Source organism: Salvelinus fontinalis, chromosome 16 (assembly GCF_029448725.1).
Source record: "Salvelinus fontinalis isolate EN_2023a chromosome 16, ASM2944872v1, whole genome shotgun sequence".
In the NCBI taxonomy this organism is placed as follows: domain Eukaryota; kingdom Metazoa; phylum Chordata; class Actinopteri; order Salmoniformes; family Salmonidae; genus Salvelinus; species Salvelinus fontinalis.
Genome location: NC_074680.1, coordinates 41424570 through 41443553, shown reverse-complemented (window position 1 = coordinate 41443553; position 18984 = coordinate 41424570). Strand labels below are relative to the sequence as shown.

The 18984-nt window shown below is 47.8% G+C and overlaps 1 protein-coding gene across 1 annotated transcript; it reads left to right on the top strand.

Moving 5' to 3' along the window:
- Positions 1 to 2079: 2079 nt before the first annotated feature.
- On the top strand, positions 2080 to 17825 carry LOC129813202 (potassium channel subfamily K member 13-like). Its single transcript, XM_055865471.1, has 4 exons — positions 2080 to 2970; positions 13878 to 14416; positions 14853 to 15107; positions 17519 to 17825. The coding sequence occupies exons 1-4, from the start codon at positions 2640 to 2642 to the stop codon at positions 17678 to 17680; spliced, it is 1287 nt and encodes a 428-aa protein (XP_055721446.1). The 5' UTR covers positions 2080 to 2639; the 3' UTR covers positions 17681 to 17825.
- Positions 17826 to 18984: the final 1159 nt, after the last annotated feature.

The following is an 18984-nucleotide window of genomic DNA, read 5'->3' as shown; positions in this document are numbered from 1 at the left end:
CAGTTTTCCATCCAATCAGTGAATGGGAAATAGATCAAGTTGTGTTTGTGATTTTAGAGTGTGGGTCAGAACAGTCTCCTGGTGAAACTTTTGTCATTTTGTCATTGGAGTCTGGATAGGATCAGTGCAGATATTCCAGGTAACCATATGTTTAATTTTCCATCTCCCCACACCTTACTACCTTCCAATTCATTCCCCAAAATCATGTGGACTCCCTCTACTGGCAACTTAGTTCTATTTAGCAGGCTGGTCTTCTTTCTTCTCTGTGGAACTGTTATGAATTTTGTGTTGTTGTCTACTGTTTCTAAATGCCACTTTAAACGTGTACATAATACTGCATCAACATTTCCACACGGGGACAATAAAGTCAGTAAAGTAAAGAGGTCTCCCTTCTCCGTCAGCACCATCTTGATAATGACTGCAGCAGGTTTTCTGTGGTGTTTGTAGCCTGGGAATTTTTTGTATATTCCAATTTTAATGAACTGCTGCTTAGCAACTGTGGTGGCAGCTACCTTTTATTTCCATGGGATCCCCATTGCTCCAAAAATGTTTTGTGTTTTCATTATGGCTGAAGCAAAAACTTACGAACAATACTCAGCTGACAATACTCAATATTGCATAGTAAAAGTACCTGGCATCAGGAAGCTGCTAGGCCCATCATTATCAGTATTACAGCAGCCAATCAGACAGCTCCTATGCCTGTTTAAGAAGTTATCACCATCCTGGTAGCCTTCCTTCTCCCTGTTTCCTGGAAGTGAGGTGAGGTCTGTGAGCTGCCATGTGTACCAGTCCTGCATGGTGTGAGGTGAGGTCTGTGAGCTGCCATGTGTACCAGTCCTGCATGGTGTGAGGTGAGGTCTGTGAGCTGCCATGTGTACCAGTCCTGCATGGTGTGAGGTGAGGTCTGTGAGCTGCCATGTGTACCAGTCCTGCATGGTGTGAGGTGAGGTCTGTGAGCTGCCATGTGTACCAGTCCTGCATGGTGTGAGGTGAGGTCTGTGAGCTGCCATGTGTACCAGTCCTGCATGGTGTGAGGTGAGGTCTGTGAGCTGCCATGTGTACCAGTCCTGCATGGTGTGAGGTGAGGTCTGTGAGCTGCCATGTGTACCAGTCCTACATGGTGTGAGGTGAGGTCTGTGAGCTGCCATGTGTACCAGTCCTGCATGGTGTGAGGTGAGGTCTGTGAGCTGCCATGTGTACCAGTCCTGCATGGTGTGAGGTGAGGTCTGTGAGCTGCCATGTGTACCAGTCCTGCATGGTGTGAGGTGAGGTCTGTGAGCTGCCATGTGTACCAGTCCTGCATGGTGTGAGGTGAGGTCTGTGAGCTGCCATGTGTACCAGTCCTGCATGGTGTGAGGTGAGGTCTGTGAGCTGCCATGTGTACCAGTCCTGCATGGTGTGAGGTGAGGTCTGTGAGCTGCCATGTGTACCAGTCCTGCATGGTGTGAGGTGAGGTCTGTGAGCTGCCATGTGTACCAGTCCTGCATGGTGTGAGGTGAGGTTTGTGAGCTGCCATGTGTACCAGTCCTGCATGGTGTGAGGTGAGGTCTGTGAGCTGCCATGAGTACCAGTCCTGCATGGTGTGAGGTGAGGTCTGTGAGCTGCCATGTGTACCAGTCCTGCATGGTGTGAGGTGAGGTCTGTGAGCTGCCATGTGTACCAGTCCTGCATGGTGTGAGGTGAGGTCTGTGAGCTGTCATGTGTACCAGTCCTGCATGGTGTGAGGTGAGGTCTGTGAGCTGCCATGTGCACCAGTCCTGCATGGTGTGAGGTGAGGTCTGTGAGCTGCCATGTGTACCAGTCCTGCATGGTTTGTGTGTGTGCCTCTGTCTGTCTGTCTGTCTGTCTGTCTGTCTGTGTCTGTGTCTGTGTCTGTATCTGTGTGTGTGTGTGTGTGTGTGTGTGTGTGTGTGTGTGTGTGTGTGTGTGTGTGTGTGTGTGTGTGTGTGTGTGTGTGTGTGTGTGTGTGTGTGTGTGTGTGTGTGTGTGTGTGTGTGTGTGTGTGTGCATTGAACTGTTCCATTAATATCATTTGTTAACTTTTTCATTGGTTTCATGACTGGTATCTTATTGAGAAGTAAACTGGGGACAACGCCTCAACATAACCGCTACTTGCATTAGTCCCATCGCTCGCCGAATTGGTTTGGTTTTGTAACCGCTACTGTGAGCCTGTCCAGCTCTCACTGCGCCTGTTCGGGGAGGGAGTGGAGTGCACTGCGAAGCTGAGCTCACCCTTCCCCCGCAACTGCTTCGAGGATAATCAGGACATACATGATGAAGGCTGTTCCAATCAGTTTAGGGATATTTTTCGGGAATTGTTTTGCATTACGCATGCGAGAATCAATCAACTACAGTTCCCACTAGAGTTATCGGCACTTCTAAGAAAATCTATGACGCACAAGCAACTTTAATTGATTGATTTATTTTAAGATGTGTTCTTAAAACATGTGGATGGTAGGGTGTGAGCCGAGGTAACCTGGTATCTTTGTCAATGAAACATTCCCAGCAGTTATGACACTTGTGTCTAAATATCGAACTATACATACTGACTTATCTGGAAGGCTTTCATGTTAGCTTTTATCTGAGAGGACGCAGAGGATCCTTCTCCCCGGGTCCTCCGTGTCCTCTCTGCCGCCGTAATGGCTTGCCGGAGAGGCTGCTGCTTCGGCGCGATGAACGATGATAACGCGCGGTTCCTGATGCTGGCGGTGCTGATCATGCTGTATCTGCTGTGCGGCGCGGCGGTGTTCTCCGCGTTGGAACAACCGAAGGAGCGGCAGGCCAAAGAGCGATGGGCGCAGCGCTTCGAGAACTTCACCCATAAGCACAACCTCACCCGGACCGATTTGGAGACCTTTCTCCGGCTCTACGAGGAGGCAAACGTCGCCGGTATCCGCGTGGATACACTCAGACCTCGCTGGGATTTTACCGGCGCTTTTTACTTCGTGGGGACCGTTGTGTCAACCATAGGTAAGCTCAGAAACAAAGACAGAAGGTTCAGAAAAGATTGTGGTGTACTGCGAAATGCATCACTTTTAATCTAAATGCACCATTTGAATTATTTAGAAATGGTGCCATAGACCTGTTTCACGTTTACGCGCAATAACGCAGGGATAAGATGACAATAACATTTTATATATCTTTTTTGCATACCTTTTAAAAAAATGAGTCCGTTTTGTTATAATTCAGGAAATTAATTGCACTTCAAATTATATGAAGACTGTGACATCTTGACAAACTGATTAACCAAACAACCCTTTGATCTTTAACAATGAGAGAGTGAGATCTTAATACTTAATGTATTTGGAAAGAAATGAGTAGGCAGGCTTGCGATATAATAGGCTATAAAGTATAGTCTAATCAAGGTGGATGAATTTGAACATCAAATAACTAATGAAAAGTGACTTCAGTTTTGCCAAAACTGGCTATTAATTATTCAGGTTATTTATTTTCATTGTATATATTTATTTATCTTGTTTTTACTGTTGTTGTTTCCAGAAGACTGTCAACCATTACACATCAACTACAGTTAATTAAGGACATTGCCTCCCTCCTGGCGTCCATATTTTCTTGACAGAGTGTATGCATCACAGAGATACAACCCAGGGGAGGCAGATGATACAGCCAGAGGTTTGAAATTGTGTTGATGCACTAAGATGATTTGCACAGTATGGGATAAAACATACAGCTCCTTTCTGAACACTAAGGTTTAGTGAAAATGACAAGCTTCTCAATTTTATGGAACTCTATCCCCATGTTCAAGGCTGGAGGAACTCTATCCCCATGGTCAAGGCTGGAGGAACTCTATCCCCATGGTCAAGGCTGGAGGAACTCTATCCCCATGGTCAAGGCTGGAGGAACTCTATCCCCATGGTCAAGCCTGGAGGAACTCTATCCCCGTGGTCAAGGCTGGAGGAACTCTATCCTCGTGGTCAAGGCTGGAGGAACTCTATCCTCGTGGTCAAGGCTGGAGGAATTCTATCCCCATGGTCAAGGCTGGAGGAACTCTATCCTCATGGTCAAGGCTGGAGGAACTCTATCCCCATGGTCAAGGCTGGAGGAACTCTATCCCCATGGCCAAGGCTGGAGGAACTCTATCCCCATGGTCAAGGCTGGAGGAACTCTATCCCCATGGTCAAGGCTGGAGGAACTCTATCCCCATGGTCAAGGCTGGAGGAACTCTATCCCCATGGTCAAGGCTGGAGGAACTCTATCCCCATGGTCAAGGCTGGAGGAACTCTATCCCCATGGTCAACGATGGAGGAACTCTATCCCCATGGTCAAGGCTGGAGGAACTCTATCCCCATGGTCAAGCCTGGAGGAACTCTATCCCCATGGTCAAGGCTGGAGGAACTCTATCCCCATGGTCACAGCTGGAGGAACTCTATCCCCATGGTCAAGGCTGGAGGAAGTCTATCCCCATGGTCCATGATGGAGGAACTCTATCCCCATGGTCCATGATGGAGGAACTCTATCCCCATGGTCAAGGCTGGAGGAACTCTATCCCCATGGTCAAGGCTGGAGGAACTCTATCCCCATGGTCAAGGCTGGAGGAACTCTATCCCCATGGTCCATGATGGAGGAACTATATCCACATGGTCAAGGATGGAGGAACTATCCCCATGGTCAAGGCTGGAGGAACTCTATCCTCATGGTCAAGGCTGGAGGAACTCTATCCTCATGGTCAAGGCTGGAGGAACTCTATCCCCATGGTCAAGGCTGGAGGAACTCTATCCTCATGGTCAAGAATGGAGGAACTCTATCCCCATGGTCAAGGCTGGAGGAACTCTATCCCCATGGTCAAGGCTGGAGGAACTCTATCCTCATGGTCAAGGCTGGAGGAACTCTATCCTCATGGTCAAGGCTGGAAGAACTCTATCCTCATGGTCAAGGCTGGAGGAACTCTATCCTCATGGTCAAGGCTGGAGGAACTCTATCCCCATGGTCAAGGCTGGAGGAACTCTATCCCCATGGTCAAGGATGGAGGAACTCTATCCCCATGGTCAAGGATGGAGGAACTCTATCCCCATGGTCAAGGCTGGAGGAACTATATCCCCATGGTCAAGGCTGGAGGAACTCTATCCTCATGGTCAAGGCTGGAGGAACTCTATCCCCATGGTCAAGGCTGGAGGAACTCTATCCCCATGGTCATGGCTGGAGGAACTCTATCCCCATGGTCATGGCTGGAGGAACTCTATCCCCATGGTCAAGGCTGGAGGAACTCTATCCCCATGGTCAAGGCTGGAGGAACTCTATCCCCATGGTCAAGGCTGGAGGAACTCTATCCTCATGGTCAAGGCTGGAGGAACTCTATCCTCATGGTCAAGGCTGGAGGAACTCTATCCTCATGGTCAAGGTTGGAGGAACTCTATCCCCATGGTCAAGGCTGGAGGAACTCTATCCTCATGGTCAAGGCTGGAGGAACTCTATCCTCATGGTCAAGGTTGGAGGAACTCTATCCCCATGGTCAAGGCTGGAGGAACTCTATCCTCATGGTCATGGCTGGAGGAACTCTATCCCCATGGTCAAGGCTGGAGGAACTCTATCCCCATGGTCAAGGCTGGAGGAACTCTATCCCCATGGTCAAGGCTGGAGGAACTCTATCCTCATGGTCAAGGCTGGAGGAACTCTATCCTCATGGTCATGGTTGGAGGAACTCTATCCCCATGGTCAAGGCTGGAGGAACTCTATCCTCATGGTCATGGCTGGAGGAACTCTATCCCCATGGTCAAGGCTGGAGGAACTCTATCCCCATGGTCAAGGCTGGAGGAACTCTATCCCCATGGTCAAGGCTGGAGGAACTCTATCCCCATGGTCAAGGCTGGAGGAACTCTATCCCCATGGTCAAGGCTGGAGGAACTCTATCCTCATGGTCAAGGCTGGAGGAACTCTATCCCCATGGTCAAGGCTGGAGGAACTCTATCCCCATGGTCAAGGCTGGAGGAACTCTATCCCCATGGTCAAGGATGGAGGAACTCTATCCTCATGGTCAAGGCTGGAGGAACTCTATCCCCATGGTCAAGGCTGGAGGAACTCTATCCCCATGGTCAAGGCTGGAGGAACTCTATCCCCATGGTCAAGGCTGGAGGAACTCTATCCCCATGGTCAAGGCTGGAGGAACTCTATCCCCATGGTCAAGGCTGGAGGAACTCTATCCCCATGGTCAAGCCTGGAGGAACTCTATCCCCATGGTCAAGGCTGGAGGAACTCTATCCCCATGGTCAAGGCTGGAGGAACTCTATCCCCATGGTCAAGGCTGGAGGAACTCTATCCCCATGGTCAACGATGGAGGAACTCTATCCCCATGGTCAAGGCTGGAGGAACTCTATCCCCATGGTCAAGGCTGGAGGAACTCTATCCCCATGGTCAAGGCTGGAGGAACTCTATCCCCATGGTCACAGCTGGAGGAACTCTATCCCCATGGTCAAGGCTGGAGGAACTCTATCCCCATGGTCAAGGCTGGAGGAACTCTATCCCCATTGTCTATGATGGAGGAACTCTATCCTCATGGTCAAGGATGGAGGAACTCTTTCCCCATGGTCAAGGCTGGAGGAACTCTATCCCCATGGTCAAGGCTGGAGGAACTCTATCCCCATGGTCAAGGCTGGAGGAACTCTATCCCCATGGTCAAGGCTGGAGGAACTCTATCCCCATGGTCAAGGCTGGAGGAACTCTATCCCCATGGTCAAGCCTGGAGGAACTCTATCCCCATGGTCAACGATGGAGGAACTCTATCCCCATGGTCAAGGCTGGAGGAACTCTATCCCCATGGTCAAGGCTGGAGGAACTCTATCCCCATGGTCAAGGCTGGAGGAACTCTATCCCCATGGTCACAGCTGGAGGAACTCTATCCCCATGGTCAAGCCTGGAGGAACTCTATCCCCATGGTCAAGGCTGGAGGAACTCTATCCCCATGGTCAAGGCTGGAGGAACTCTATCCCCATGGTCAAGGCTGGAGGAACTCTATCCCCATGGTCAACGATGGAGGAACTCTATCCCCATGGTCAAGGCTGGAGGAACACTATCCCCATGGTCAAGGCTGGAGGAACTCTATCCCCATGGTCAAGGCTGGAGGAACTCTATCCCCATGGTCAAGGCTGGAGGAACTCTATCCCCATGGTCAAGCCTGGAGGAACTCTATCCCCATGGTCAACGATGGAGGAACTCTATCCCCATGGTCAAGGCTGGAGGAACTCTATCCCCATGGTCAAGGCTGGAGGAACTCTATCCCCATGGTCAAGGCTGGAGGAACTCTATCCCCATGGTCACAGCTGGAGGAACTCTATCCCCATGGTCAAGGCTGGAGGAACTCTATCCCCATGGTCAAGGCTGGAGGAACTCTATCCCCATGGTCAAGCCTGGAGGAACTCTATCCCCATGGTCAACGATGGAGGAACTCTATCCCCATGGTCAAGGCTGGAGGAACTCTATCCCCATGGTCAAGGCTGGAGGAACTCTATCCCCATGGTCAAGGCTGGAGGAACTCTATCCCCATGGTCACAGCTGGAGGAACTCTATCCCCATGGTCAAGGCTGGAGGAACTCTATCCCCATGGTCAAGGCTGGAGGAACTCTATCCCCATGGTCCATGATGGAGGAACTCTATCCCCATGGTCAAGGCTGGAGGAACTCTATCCCCATGGTCAAGGCTGGAGGAACTCTATCCCCATGGTCCATGATGGAGGAACTCTATCCCCATGGTCAAGGCTGGAGGAACTCTATCCTCATGGTCAAGGCTGGAGGAACTCTATCCTCATGGTCAAGGATGGAGGAACTCTATCCCCATGGTCAAGGCTGGAGGAACTCTATCCTCATGGTCATGGCTGGAGGAACTCTATCCCCATGGTCATGGCTGGAGGAACTCTATCCCCATGGTCATGGCTGGAGGAACTCTATCCCCATGGTCATGGCTGGAGGAACTCTATCCCCATGGTCATGGCTGGAGGAACTCTATCCCCATGGTCATGGCTGGAGGAACTCTATCCCCATGGTCAAGGCTGGAGGAACTCTATCCCCATGGTCAAGGCTGGAGGAACTCTATCCTCATGGTCAAGGCTGGAGGAACTCTATCCTCATGGTCAAGGCTGGAGGAACTCTATCCTCATGGTCAAGGCTGGAGGAACTCTATCCTCATGGTCAAGGCTGGAGGAACTCTATCCTCATGGTCAAGGTTGGAGGAACTCTATCCTCATGGTCCATGATGGAGGAACTCTATCCCCATGGTCAAGGCTGGAGGAACTCTATCCCCATGGTCAAGGCTGGAGGAACTCTATCCCCATGGTCAAGGCTGGAGGAACTCTATCCCCATGGTCCATGATGGAGGAACTCTATCCCCATGGTCAAGGCTGGAGGAACTCTATCCCCATGGTCCATGATGGAGGAACTATATCCTCATGGTCAAGAATGGAGGAACTCTATCCCCATGGTCAAGGCTGGAGGAACTCTATCCCCATGGTCAAGGCTGGAGGAACTCTATCCCCATGGTCAAGGCTGGAGGAACTCTATCCCCATGGTCCATGATGGAGGAACTCTATCCCCATGGTCAAGGCTGGAGGAACTCTATCCCCATGGTCAAGGCTGGAGGAACTCTATCCCCATGGTCAAGGCTGGAGGAACTCTATCCCCATGGTCAAGGATGGAGGAACTCTATCCCCATGGTCCATGATGGAGGAACTCTATCCCCATGGTCAAGGCTGGAGGAACTCTATCCCCATGGTCAAGGCTGGAGGAACTCTATCCCCATGGTCAAGGCTGGAGGAACTCTATCCTCATGGTAAAGGCTGGAGGAACTCTATCCCCATGGTCAAGCCTGGAGGAACTCTATCCTCATGGTAAAGGCTGGAGGAACTCTATCCCCATGGTCAAGGCTGGAGGAACTCTATCCCCATGGTCAAGGATGGAGGAACTCTATCCTCATGGTCAAGGCTGGAGGAACTCTATCCCCATGGTCAAGGCTGGAGGAACTCTATCCCCATGGTCAAGGCTGGAGGAACTCTATCCCCATGGTCAAGGCTGGAGGAACTCTATCCCCATGGTCAAGGCTGGAGGAACTCTATCCCCATGGTCAAGCCTGGAGGAACTCTATCCCCATGGTCAACGATGGAGGAACTCTATCCCCATGGTCAAGGCTGGAGGAACTCTATCCCCATGGTCAAGGCTGGAGGAACTCTATCCCCATGGTCAAGGCTGGAGGAACTCTATCCCCATGGTCACAGCTGGAGGAACTCTATCCCCATGGTCAAGGCTGGAGGAACTCTATCCCCATGGTCAAGGCTGGAGGAACTCTATCCCCATGGTCAACGATGGAGGAACTCTATCCCCATGGTCAAGGCTGGAGGAACTCTATCCCCATGGTCAAGGCTGGAGGAACTCTATCCCCATGGTCCATGATGGAGGAACTCTATCCCCATGGTCAAGGCTGGAGGAACTCTATCCCCATGGTCCATGATGGAGGAACTCTATCCCCATGGTCAAGGCTGGAGGAACTCTATCCCCATGGTCAAGGCTGGAGGAACTCTATCCCCATGGTCCATGATGGAGGAACTCTATCCCCATGGTCAAGGCTGGAGGAACTCTATCCCCATGGTCATGGCTGGAGGAACTCTATCCTCATGGTCAAGGCTGGAGGAACTCTATCCCCATGGTCAAGGCTGGAGGAACTCTATCCCCATGGTCCATGATGGAGGAACTCTATCCCCATGGTCAAGGTTGGAGGAACTCTTTCCCCATGGTCCATGATGGAGGAACTCTATCCCCATGGTCAAGGCTGGAGGAACTCTATCCCCATGGTCAAGGCTGGAGGAACTCTATCCCCATGGTCAAGGCTGGAGGAACTCTATCCCCATGGTCAAGGATGGAGGAACTCTATCCCCATGGTCAAGGCTGGAGGAACTCTATCCCCATGGTCAAGGCTGGAGGAACTCTATCCCCATGGTCAAGGATGGAAGAACTCTATCCTCATGGTCAAGGCTGGAGGAACTCTATCCCCATGGTCCATGATGGAGGAACTCTATCCCCATGGTCCATGATTGAGGAACTCTATCCCCATGGTCAAGGCTGGAGGAACTCTATCCCCATGGTCAAGGCTGGAGGAACTCTATCCCCATGGTCCATGATGGAGGAACTCTATCCCCATTGTCTATGATGGAGGAACTCTATCCTCATGGTCAAGGCTGGAGGAACTCTATCCCCATGGTCAAGGCTGGAGGAACTCTATCCTCATGGTCAAGGCTGGAGGAACTCTGTCCCCATGGTCAAGGCTGGAGGAACTCTATCCCCATGGTCAAGGCTGGAGGAACTCTATCCTCATGGTCAAGGCTGGAGGAACTCTATCCTCATGGTCAAGGCTGGAGGAACTCTATCCCCATGGTCAAGGCTGGAGGAACTCTATCCCCATGGTCAAGGTTGGAGGAACTCTTTCCCCATGGTCCATGATGGAGGAACTCTATCCCCATGGTCAAGGTTGGAGGAACTCTATCCCCATGGTCAAGGTTGGAGGAACTCTTTCCCCATGGTCCATGATGGAGGAACTATATCCTCATGGTCAAGAATGGAGGAACTCTATCCCCATGGTCAAGGCTGGAGGAACTCTATCCCCATGGTCAAGCCTGGAGGAACTCTATCCCCATGGTCAAGGCTGGAGGAACTCTATCCCCATGGTCCATGATGGAGGAACTCTATCCCCATGGTCAAGGCTGGAGGAACTCTATCCCCATGGTCCATGATGGAGGAACTCTATCCCCATTGTCAAGGCTGGAGGAACTCTATCCCCATGGTCCATGATGGAGGAACTCTATCCCCATGGTCAAGGCTGGAGGAACTCTATCCCCATGGTCAAGGCTGGAGGAACTCTATCCCCATGGTCAAGGCTGGAGGAACTCTATCCCCATGGTCAAGGCTGGAGGAACTCTATCCCCATGGTCAAGGCTGGAGGAACTCTATCCCCATGGTCAAGGATGGAGGAACTCTATCCTCATGGTCAAGGCTGGAGGAACTCTATCCCCATGGTCAAGGCTGGAGGAACTCTATCCCCATGGTCAAGGCTGGAGGAACTCTATCCCCATGGTCAAGGCTGGAGGAACTCTATCCCCATGGTCAAGGCTGGAGGAACTCTATCCCCATGGTCAAGGCTGGAGGAACTCTATCCCCATGGTCAAGGCTGGAGGAACTCTATCCCCATGGTCAAGGCTGGAGGAACTCTATCCCCATGGTCAAGCCTGGAGGAACTCTATCCCGATGGTCAACGATGGAGGAACTCTATCCCCATGGTCAAGGCTGGAGGAACTCTATCCCCATGGTCAAGGCTGGAGGAACTCTATCCCCATGGTCAAGGCTGGAGGAACTCTATCCCCATGGTCAAGGCTGGAGGAACTCTATCCTCATGGTCAAGGCTGGAGGAACTCTATCCCCATGGTCAAGGATGGAGGAACTCTATCCCCATGGTCCATGATGGAGGAACTCTATCCCCATTGTCAAGGCTGGAGGAACTCTATCCTCATGGTCAAGGCTGGAGGAACTCTGTCCCCATGGTCAAGGCTGGAGGAACTCTATCCTCATGGTCAAGGATGGAGGAACTCTATCCTCATGGTCAAGGCTGGAGGAACTCTATCCTCATGGTCAAGGCTGGAGGAACTCTATCCCCATGGTCAAGGCTGGAGGAACTCTATCCCCATGGTCAAGGCTGGAGGAACTCTATCCCCATGGTCAAGGCTGGAGGAACTCTATCCCCATGGTCAAGGCTGGAGGAACTCTATCCTCATGGTCAAGGCTGGAGGAACTCTATCCCCATGGTCAAGGATGGAGGAACTCTATCCCCATGGTCAAGCCTGGAGGAACTCTATCCCCATGGTCAAGGCTGGAGGAACTCTATCCCCATGGTCCATGATGGAGGAACTCTATCCCCATGGTCAAGGCTGGAGGAACTCTATCCCCATGGTCAAGGATGGAGGGTAAAGGCTATATGGTAAAGGCTATATGGTAAAGGCTATATGGTAAAGGCTATAGGGTAAATACTATATGGTATAGGCTATAGGGTAAAGGCTATAGGGTAAAGGCTATATGGTATAGGCTATAGGGTAAAGACTATAGGGTAAAGGCTATATGGTATAGGCTATAGGGTAAAGGCTATATGGTAAAGGCTATATGGTATAGGCTATACGGTAAAGGCTATATGGTAAAGGCTATAGGGTAAAGGCTATATGGTAAAGGCTATATGGTATAGGCTATATGGTAAAGGCTATATGGTAAAGGCTATATGGTATAGGCTATAGGGTGAAAGGCTATATTGTAAAGGCTATATGGTAAAGGCTATATGGTAAAGGCTATATGGTATAGGCTATAGGGTAAAGGCTATATGGTAAAGGCTATATGATATAGGCTATAGGGTAAAGGCTATAGGGTAAAGGCTATATGGTATAGGCTATATGGTAAAGGCTACATGGTAAAGGCTATATGGTATAGGCTATATGGTATAGGCTATATGGTAAAGGCTATATGGTAAAGGCTATATGGTATAGGCTATAGGGTAAAGGCTATATGGTATAGGCTATATGGTATAGGCTATAGGGTAAAGGCTATATGGTAAAGGTTATATGGTATAGGCTATAGGGTAAAGGCTATATGGTAAAGGCTATATGGTATAGGCTATAGGGTAAAGGCTTTAGGGTAAAAGCTATATGGTATAGGCTATATGGTAAAGGCTATATGGTATAGGCTATATGGTATAGGCTATAGGGTAAAGGCTATATGGTATACCGCCATCAACATATAAGATAATTAAAGGTGAGACACACAAACAGAAGCCAATAAAGCCATTCCTGCAGCAAGCATCTATTTTCCCTTCCCTCCAGTAGCCAAGTCTCAAGCATCTATTTTCGGTTCCCTCCAGTAGCCTAGTCTCAAGCATCTATTTTCCCTTCCCTCCAGTAGCCTAGTCTCAAGCATCTATTTTCCCTTCCCTCCAGTAGCCTAGTCTCAAGCATCTATTTTCCCTTCCCTCCAGTAGCCTAGTCTCAAGCATGTTCAGTTGCTCTGGGTCTTTCTTTCTGAAGGAGAAGTGGTTTTAGAGACTTCTCTTTCATCTCCGAGGAGCACATCTGTGAGAATGGTAATGAAAACCCCCGTCACTAAATGATCATTTCACTCCAGGGTAAGGAGAAGAGGAGCGAGGAATGAGAGAGAGAAAGAGACAGATGCTTAGAAAAAAACTGGAAGTATTAAGAGACACCGTCACCTATGGCAACCTGGTTTACTTTATTCTCCTTCACCTTGGAAGTGAACGAGGGGATGCACGAGTGGGCTTTTTAGGAACAGACAGACAGGGAGAGGGGCTTAGGTGATGTTAGGTAATTATACTCTCATCATTTTTCCTTCAATTCAATTTCAATTTAAGGGGCTTTATTGGCATGGGAAACATATGTTTATATTTCCAAAGCAAGTGAAACAGATCATTAACAAAAGTGAAATTAACAATAAAAAATTAACAGTAAACATTACACTCACAAAAGTTCCAAAAGAATAAAGATATTTCAAATGTCATATTGTCTATATACAGTGTTGTAATGATGTACAAATAGTTAAAGTATAAAAGGGAAAATAAATAAACATAAATATAGGTTGTATTTACAATGGTGTTTTTTCTTCACTGGTTAACCTTTTCTTGTGGCAACAGATCACAAATCTTGCTGCTGTGATGTCACACTGTGGTATTTCACCCAATAGATATGGGAGTTTATCAAAATTGGATTTGTTTTCGAATTCTTTGTGGGTCTGTAATCTGAGGGAAATGTGTCTCTTTCTCTCTCTCTCTCGTCCCTCCCCTCACTCTCTCTCCCCCGCCTCCCATCCCTCTGTCCCCCTCCCCTTCTCTCTCCGGGTCAGGATTTGGCATGACCACCCCGGCCACGGTCAGCGGCAAAGTCTTCCTCATCTTCTACGGCCTGATCGGCTGCGCCTCTACCATCCTCTTCTTCAACCTCTTCTTGGAGCGTATCATCACGGTGCTGGCCTTCGTCCTCAAGTCGTGCCACGAGCTGCAGCATCAGCGCCAGGGCGTCGTGCCCCACGATGGCCGCAGGGAGGTGTCACTGCCAGGACCCAGAGATAGAGACGGGGACATTTTGGCTGGATGGAAGCCTTCAGTGTACTATGTGATGCTAATTCTCTGCGTGGCCGCTGTGGTGATCTCCTGCTGTGCCTCGGCCATGTATTCGGCGGCAGAGGGCTGGGGATATCTGGATTCGTTGTACTTCTGTTTTGTGGCGTTTAGCACCATCGGGTTCGGGGACATGGTGAGCAGCCAGAAGGTTTCGTACGATAGGAACCAGACAGCCTACAGACTGGGGAACTTCCTGTTTATATTGATGGGTGTATGCTGTATCTACTCGCTGTTCAACGTCATATCCATCGTCATCAAGCAGGTGATGTTTTTATGTAGCTATATTTGTTTTATGCACACACATTCAGTGCAAGATGGCGAGCTCTAATTGTCCATTCTCTGTCCTTTCCTCGGTCTACTGGCTCGCTCTCTCTCCTGCTCTCCTTCCTCTTCCACACACACACGCACGCACGCACACACGCACACACACACACACACACACACACACACACACACACACACACACACACACACACACACACACACACACACACACACACACACACACACACACACACACACACACACACACACACACACACACGAGGTTGGTGGCACCTTAATTGGGGAGGCCGGGCTCAGCAGACTCCTGTAGTACACACAAACCGGCTTCTTCCTCTAGGTATGTGGGTGTTTTACTACTATTATTAATTCATGTCTCTGAATTTCAAAGTTTCATTTTCCCAAAACTCAAGCAGACTCTTAACTGGCTGCTGAGAAAGCTGGGCATTCTCTGCTGCCGAGGCTGCTGCCGCTGCTGCTCCGCCGGGATCGGGAAGAGACTCCGGCCGCGCCGGAACGCCGTGATGCCCAGCAGCACTGGACACGGACACCCCCGGGCGCGGCGGACTGTCTCCATAGAAACGGACGCAGTGAACGAGAGCGAGACGGATGGAGGCCGGCGGATGTCTGGGGAGATGATCTCCATGAGGGACTTACTGGCGACCAATAAGGTGAATGTCCCGGGTAAAAAGCATGGTTAAGGTTCACTCTGTTAGTTTCATTTCTAGTCAGAAGCTCCTGTTCTTGTTTATAAATTGGGGGGGGGGGTTATTCCCAGTATCTAGTAGCACCTGGTGTGGCCATGAATCGAAACGGACAAATTTAAATGAAAGTTTCAGACTGCACCTGATTCATGTTGGTTAGTGATGTTGTCGTGTAATATATGGAATGTGCCATCTATTGTCTATGCTGTTGAAAATATATAAATATATCCTTTTGGTAAGCAAGCAGTTTGGAGATGCTAACTCTTAGCTGAATTAACTGTCCAAAGAGACAGGAAACTAATTTAACTGTCCAAAGAGACAGGAAGCTGATTTAACTGTCCAAAGAGACAGGAAGCTGATTTAACTGTCCAAAGAGACAGGAAGCTGATTTAACTGTCCAAACAGACAGGAACTGATTTAACTGTCCAAAGAGACAGGAAGCTGATTTAACTGTCCAAAGAGACAGGAAGCTGATTTAACTGTCCAAAGAGACAGAAAACTAATTTAACTGTCCAAAGAGACAGGAAGCTGATTTAACTGTCCAAAGAGACAGGAACTGATTTAACTGTCCAAAGAGACAGGAAGCTGATTTAACTGTCCAAAGAGACAGGAAGCTGATTTAACTGTCCAAAGAGACAGGAAGCTGATTTAACTGTCCAAAGAGACAGAAAACTAATTTAACTGTCCAAAGAGACAGGAAGCTGATTTAACTGTCCAAAGAGACAGGAAGCTGATTTAACTGTCCAAAGAGACAGGAAGCTGATTTAATTGTCCAAAGAGACAGAAAAGTTTGGTAAAGCTTAAAGGTACACTCAGCCGAGACGACGTTGCACGTACAATGTCAATACAATATTGGGTAAATATCCGCAACAACTAATAGTGTTGAAGCGCGAGGCTAAACTTCTCAGGTGTTTTGGTCCCGTAGATATTGTGTTGTAGCAGCCTGAAAGCGCACCCTTGCTCGTGATAGACTACTCTGTGTGACTGTGAGAGCAGTGTTGCATCTCATATCAATATCTGCAGTGCTGCAACTTCATCTCGCTGAGTCTACCTTTAAAGCAGGTATGTTGTACATCTTGTTTCTAAACATCTATGAGGATGTATTATCTAGAGAGGAGAGACTACATAAACAGAAATGGTACCGTAATTCAGAATCTGATCAAATAACATGAGATTTTAGCCCTGAGTTAACAGACTTTGTCTTATCTTTTATCTACATTGAACACAAATATCAAAGCAACGTGTAAAGTGTTGGTCCCATGTTTCATGAGCTGAAATAAAAGATCCCAGAAATGTTCCATATGTACAAAAAGCTTATTTCTCTAACATTTTGTGAACAAATTTGTTTACATTTCTGTTAGTGAGCATTTCTCCTTTGCCAAGATAATCCATCCACCTGACAGGTGTGGCATATCAAGAAGCTGATTAAACAGCATGCTCATTACTCAGGTTCATCTTGTTCTGGGGACAATAAAAGGCCACTCTAAAATGTGCACTGTTTTCACACAACACAATGCCACAGATGTCTTGAGTTTTGAGGGAGAGTGCAATTGGCATGCTGCCTGCAGGAATGGCGTTGTGTGGGTGAGCGGTTTGCTGATGTCAACGTTGTGAACGGAGTGCCCCATGGTGGAGTTATGGTATTGGGCAGGCATAAGCTACGGACAATAAACACAATTGCATTTTATCGATGGCAATTTGAATGCAGAGATACTGTGACGAGATCCTGAGGCCCATTGTTGTGCCATTCATCTGCCACAATCACCTCATGTTTCAGCATGATAATGAACGACCCCAATGTCGTAAGGATCTGTACACAATTAGTGGAAGCTGAAAATGTCCCAGTTCTTCCATGGCCTGCATACTCACCAGACATGTCACCCATTGAGCAGAGCATTCGTGATGTTCTGGATCGACGTGTACGACAGCGTGTTCCAGTTCCCGCCATTATCCAGCGACTTCGCACAGCCATTGAAGAGGAGTCGGGCAACATTCCACAGGCCACAATCAACAGCCTGATCAACTCTATGTTAAGATGTGCCACGCTGCATGAGGCAAATGGTGGTCACACCAGATACTGACTGGCTTTCTGAACCACACTCCAACTTTTTTTTTAAGGTATCTGTGACCAACAGATGCATACACGTATTACCAGTCATGTGAAATCCATGCAAGCATTTCGCTACACCTGCAATAACATCTAACCATGTGTATGTGACCAATAAAATTGTATTTGATTAGGGACTAATGAATTTATTTCAATTGACTGATGTCCTTATAAGTACCGTAACACAGTAAAATCTTTTAAACTGTTGCATTTATATTTTTGTTCATTATAGTTATTAAAGTATCACGTGAACATCTTCTCTGCTCTGCAGGTGAACCTGGCACTGATGCAGAAGCAGCTGTCGGAGGCAGCAACTAATGGGATCCCTCGACCGTCCGTCTCCAACCAAAACAGACCAAATGGATTTTCTGGAGGAGTGGGGGCGCTGGGCATCATGAACAACAGGCTGGCTGAGACCAGTGTCGACAGATGACTGACTATTACAATACTCATAATAATAACTTGATTTATTTTCAGTACAAGTAACAAAGTGCTTCACATCATAAAATAACCTAATAAAAGTACTAACAAAGAAACAAAGACAGGAGGAAGGAGAATAAAAAACAAGACGATTATTAGTCATCTTCGTGGTAGTCCTCTTTAGCTCAGTTGGCACGGCGATTGCAATGTCAGGATAGTGGGTTTGATTTCCGGGACCACCCATATCTAAAATATATGTTACAGATAAAGGCATCAGCTAAATGACATATATTCACACTGGATGTCCACAAAGATACTGCACATTATACAGAGATTTATCATCATTAAAACACAAGTCTGTGAAAATATATACGCTACTATCATCGCCGTCTCTCAAAACCATGTGTTGACGTCTCAAGAACACGTGATCCGAGAGACGAACTGGACACCCAAGTGCTCACTAAAGGATGTGGTTTGGGTCACAGTTGGAAAAGGTTTTGGAACGGAACCAATGATGTAACCCACTAGACATGATCCATAAAGAACTATACTGAAATAGTATAAACATGATGTAACCCACTAGACATGATCCATAAAGAACTATACTGAAATAGTATAAACATGATGTAACCCACTAGACATGATCCATAAAGAACTATACTGAAATAGTATAAACATGATGTAACCCACTAGACATGATCCATAAAGAACTATACTGAAATAGTATAAACATGATGTAACCCACTAGACATGATCCATAAAGAACTATACTGAAATAGTATAAACATGATGTAACCCACTAGACATGATCCATAAAGAACTATACTGAAATAGTATAAACATGATGTAACCCACTAGACATGATCCATAAAGAACTATACTGAAATAGTATAAACATGATGTAACCCACTAGACATGATCCATAAAGAACTATACTGAAATAGTATAAACATGATGTAACCCACTAGACATGATCCATAAAGAACTATACTGAAATAGTATAAACATGATGTAACCCACTAGACATGATCCATAAAGAACTATACTGAAATAGTATAAACATGATGTAACCCACTAGACATGATCCATAAAGAACTATACTGAAATAGTATAAACATGATGTAACCCACTAGACATGATCCATAAAGAACTATACTGAAATAGTATAAACATGATGTAACCCACTAGACATGATCCATAAAGAACTATACTGAAATAGTATAAACATGATGTAACCCACTAGACATGATCCATAAAGAACTATACTGAAATAGTATAAACATGATGTAACCCACTAGACATGATCCATAAAGAACT

What these genes read in the sequence shown, in the direction of transcription:
- LOC129813202 (XM_055865471.1), top strand. Translation starts at nt 2,640, where the DNA reads ATGGCTTGCCGGAGAGGCTGCTGCTTCGGCGCGATGAACGATGATAAC. An exon ending in GACCGTTGTGTCAACCATAG is followed by an intron (nt 2,971 to 13,877) that starts GTAAGCTCAGAA and finishes TCTCCGGGTCAG; the next exon opens with GATTTGGCATGACCACCCCG. An exon ending in ACTTACTGGCGACCAATAAG is followed by an intron (nt 15,108 to 17,518) that starts GTGAATGTCCCG and finishes TCTGCTCTGCAG; the next exon opens with GTGAACCTGGCACTGATGCA.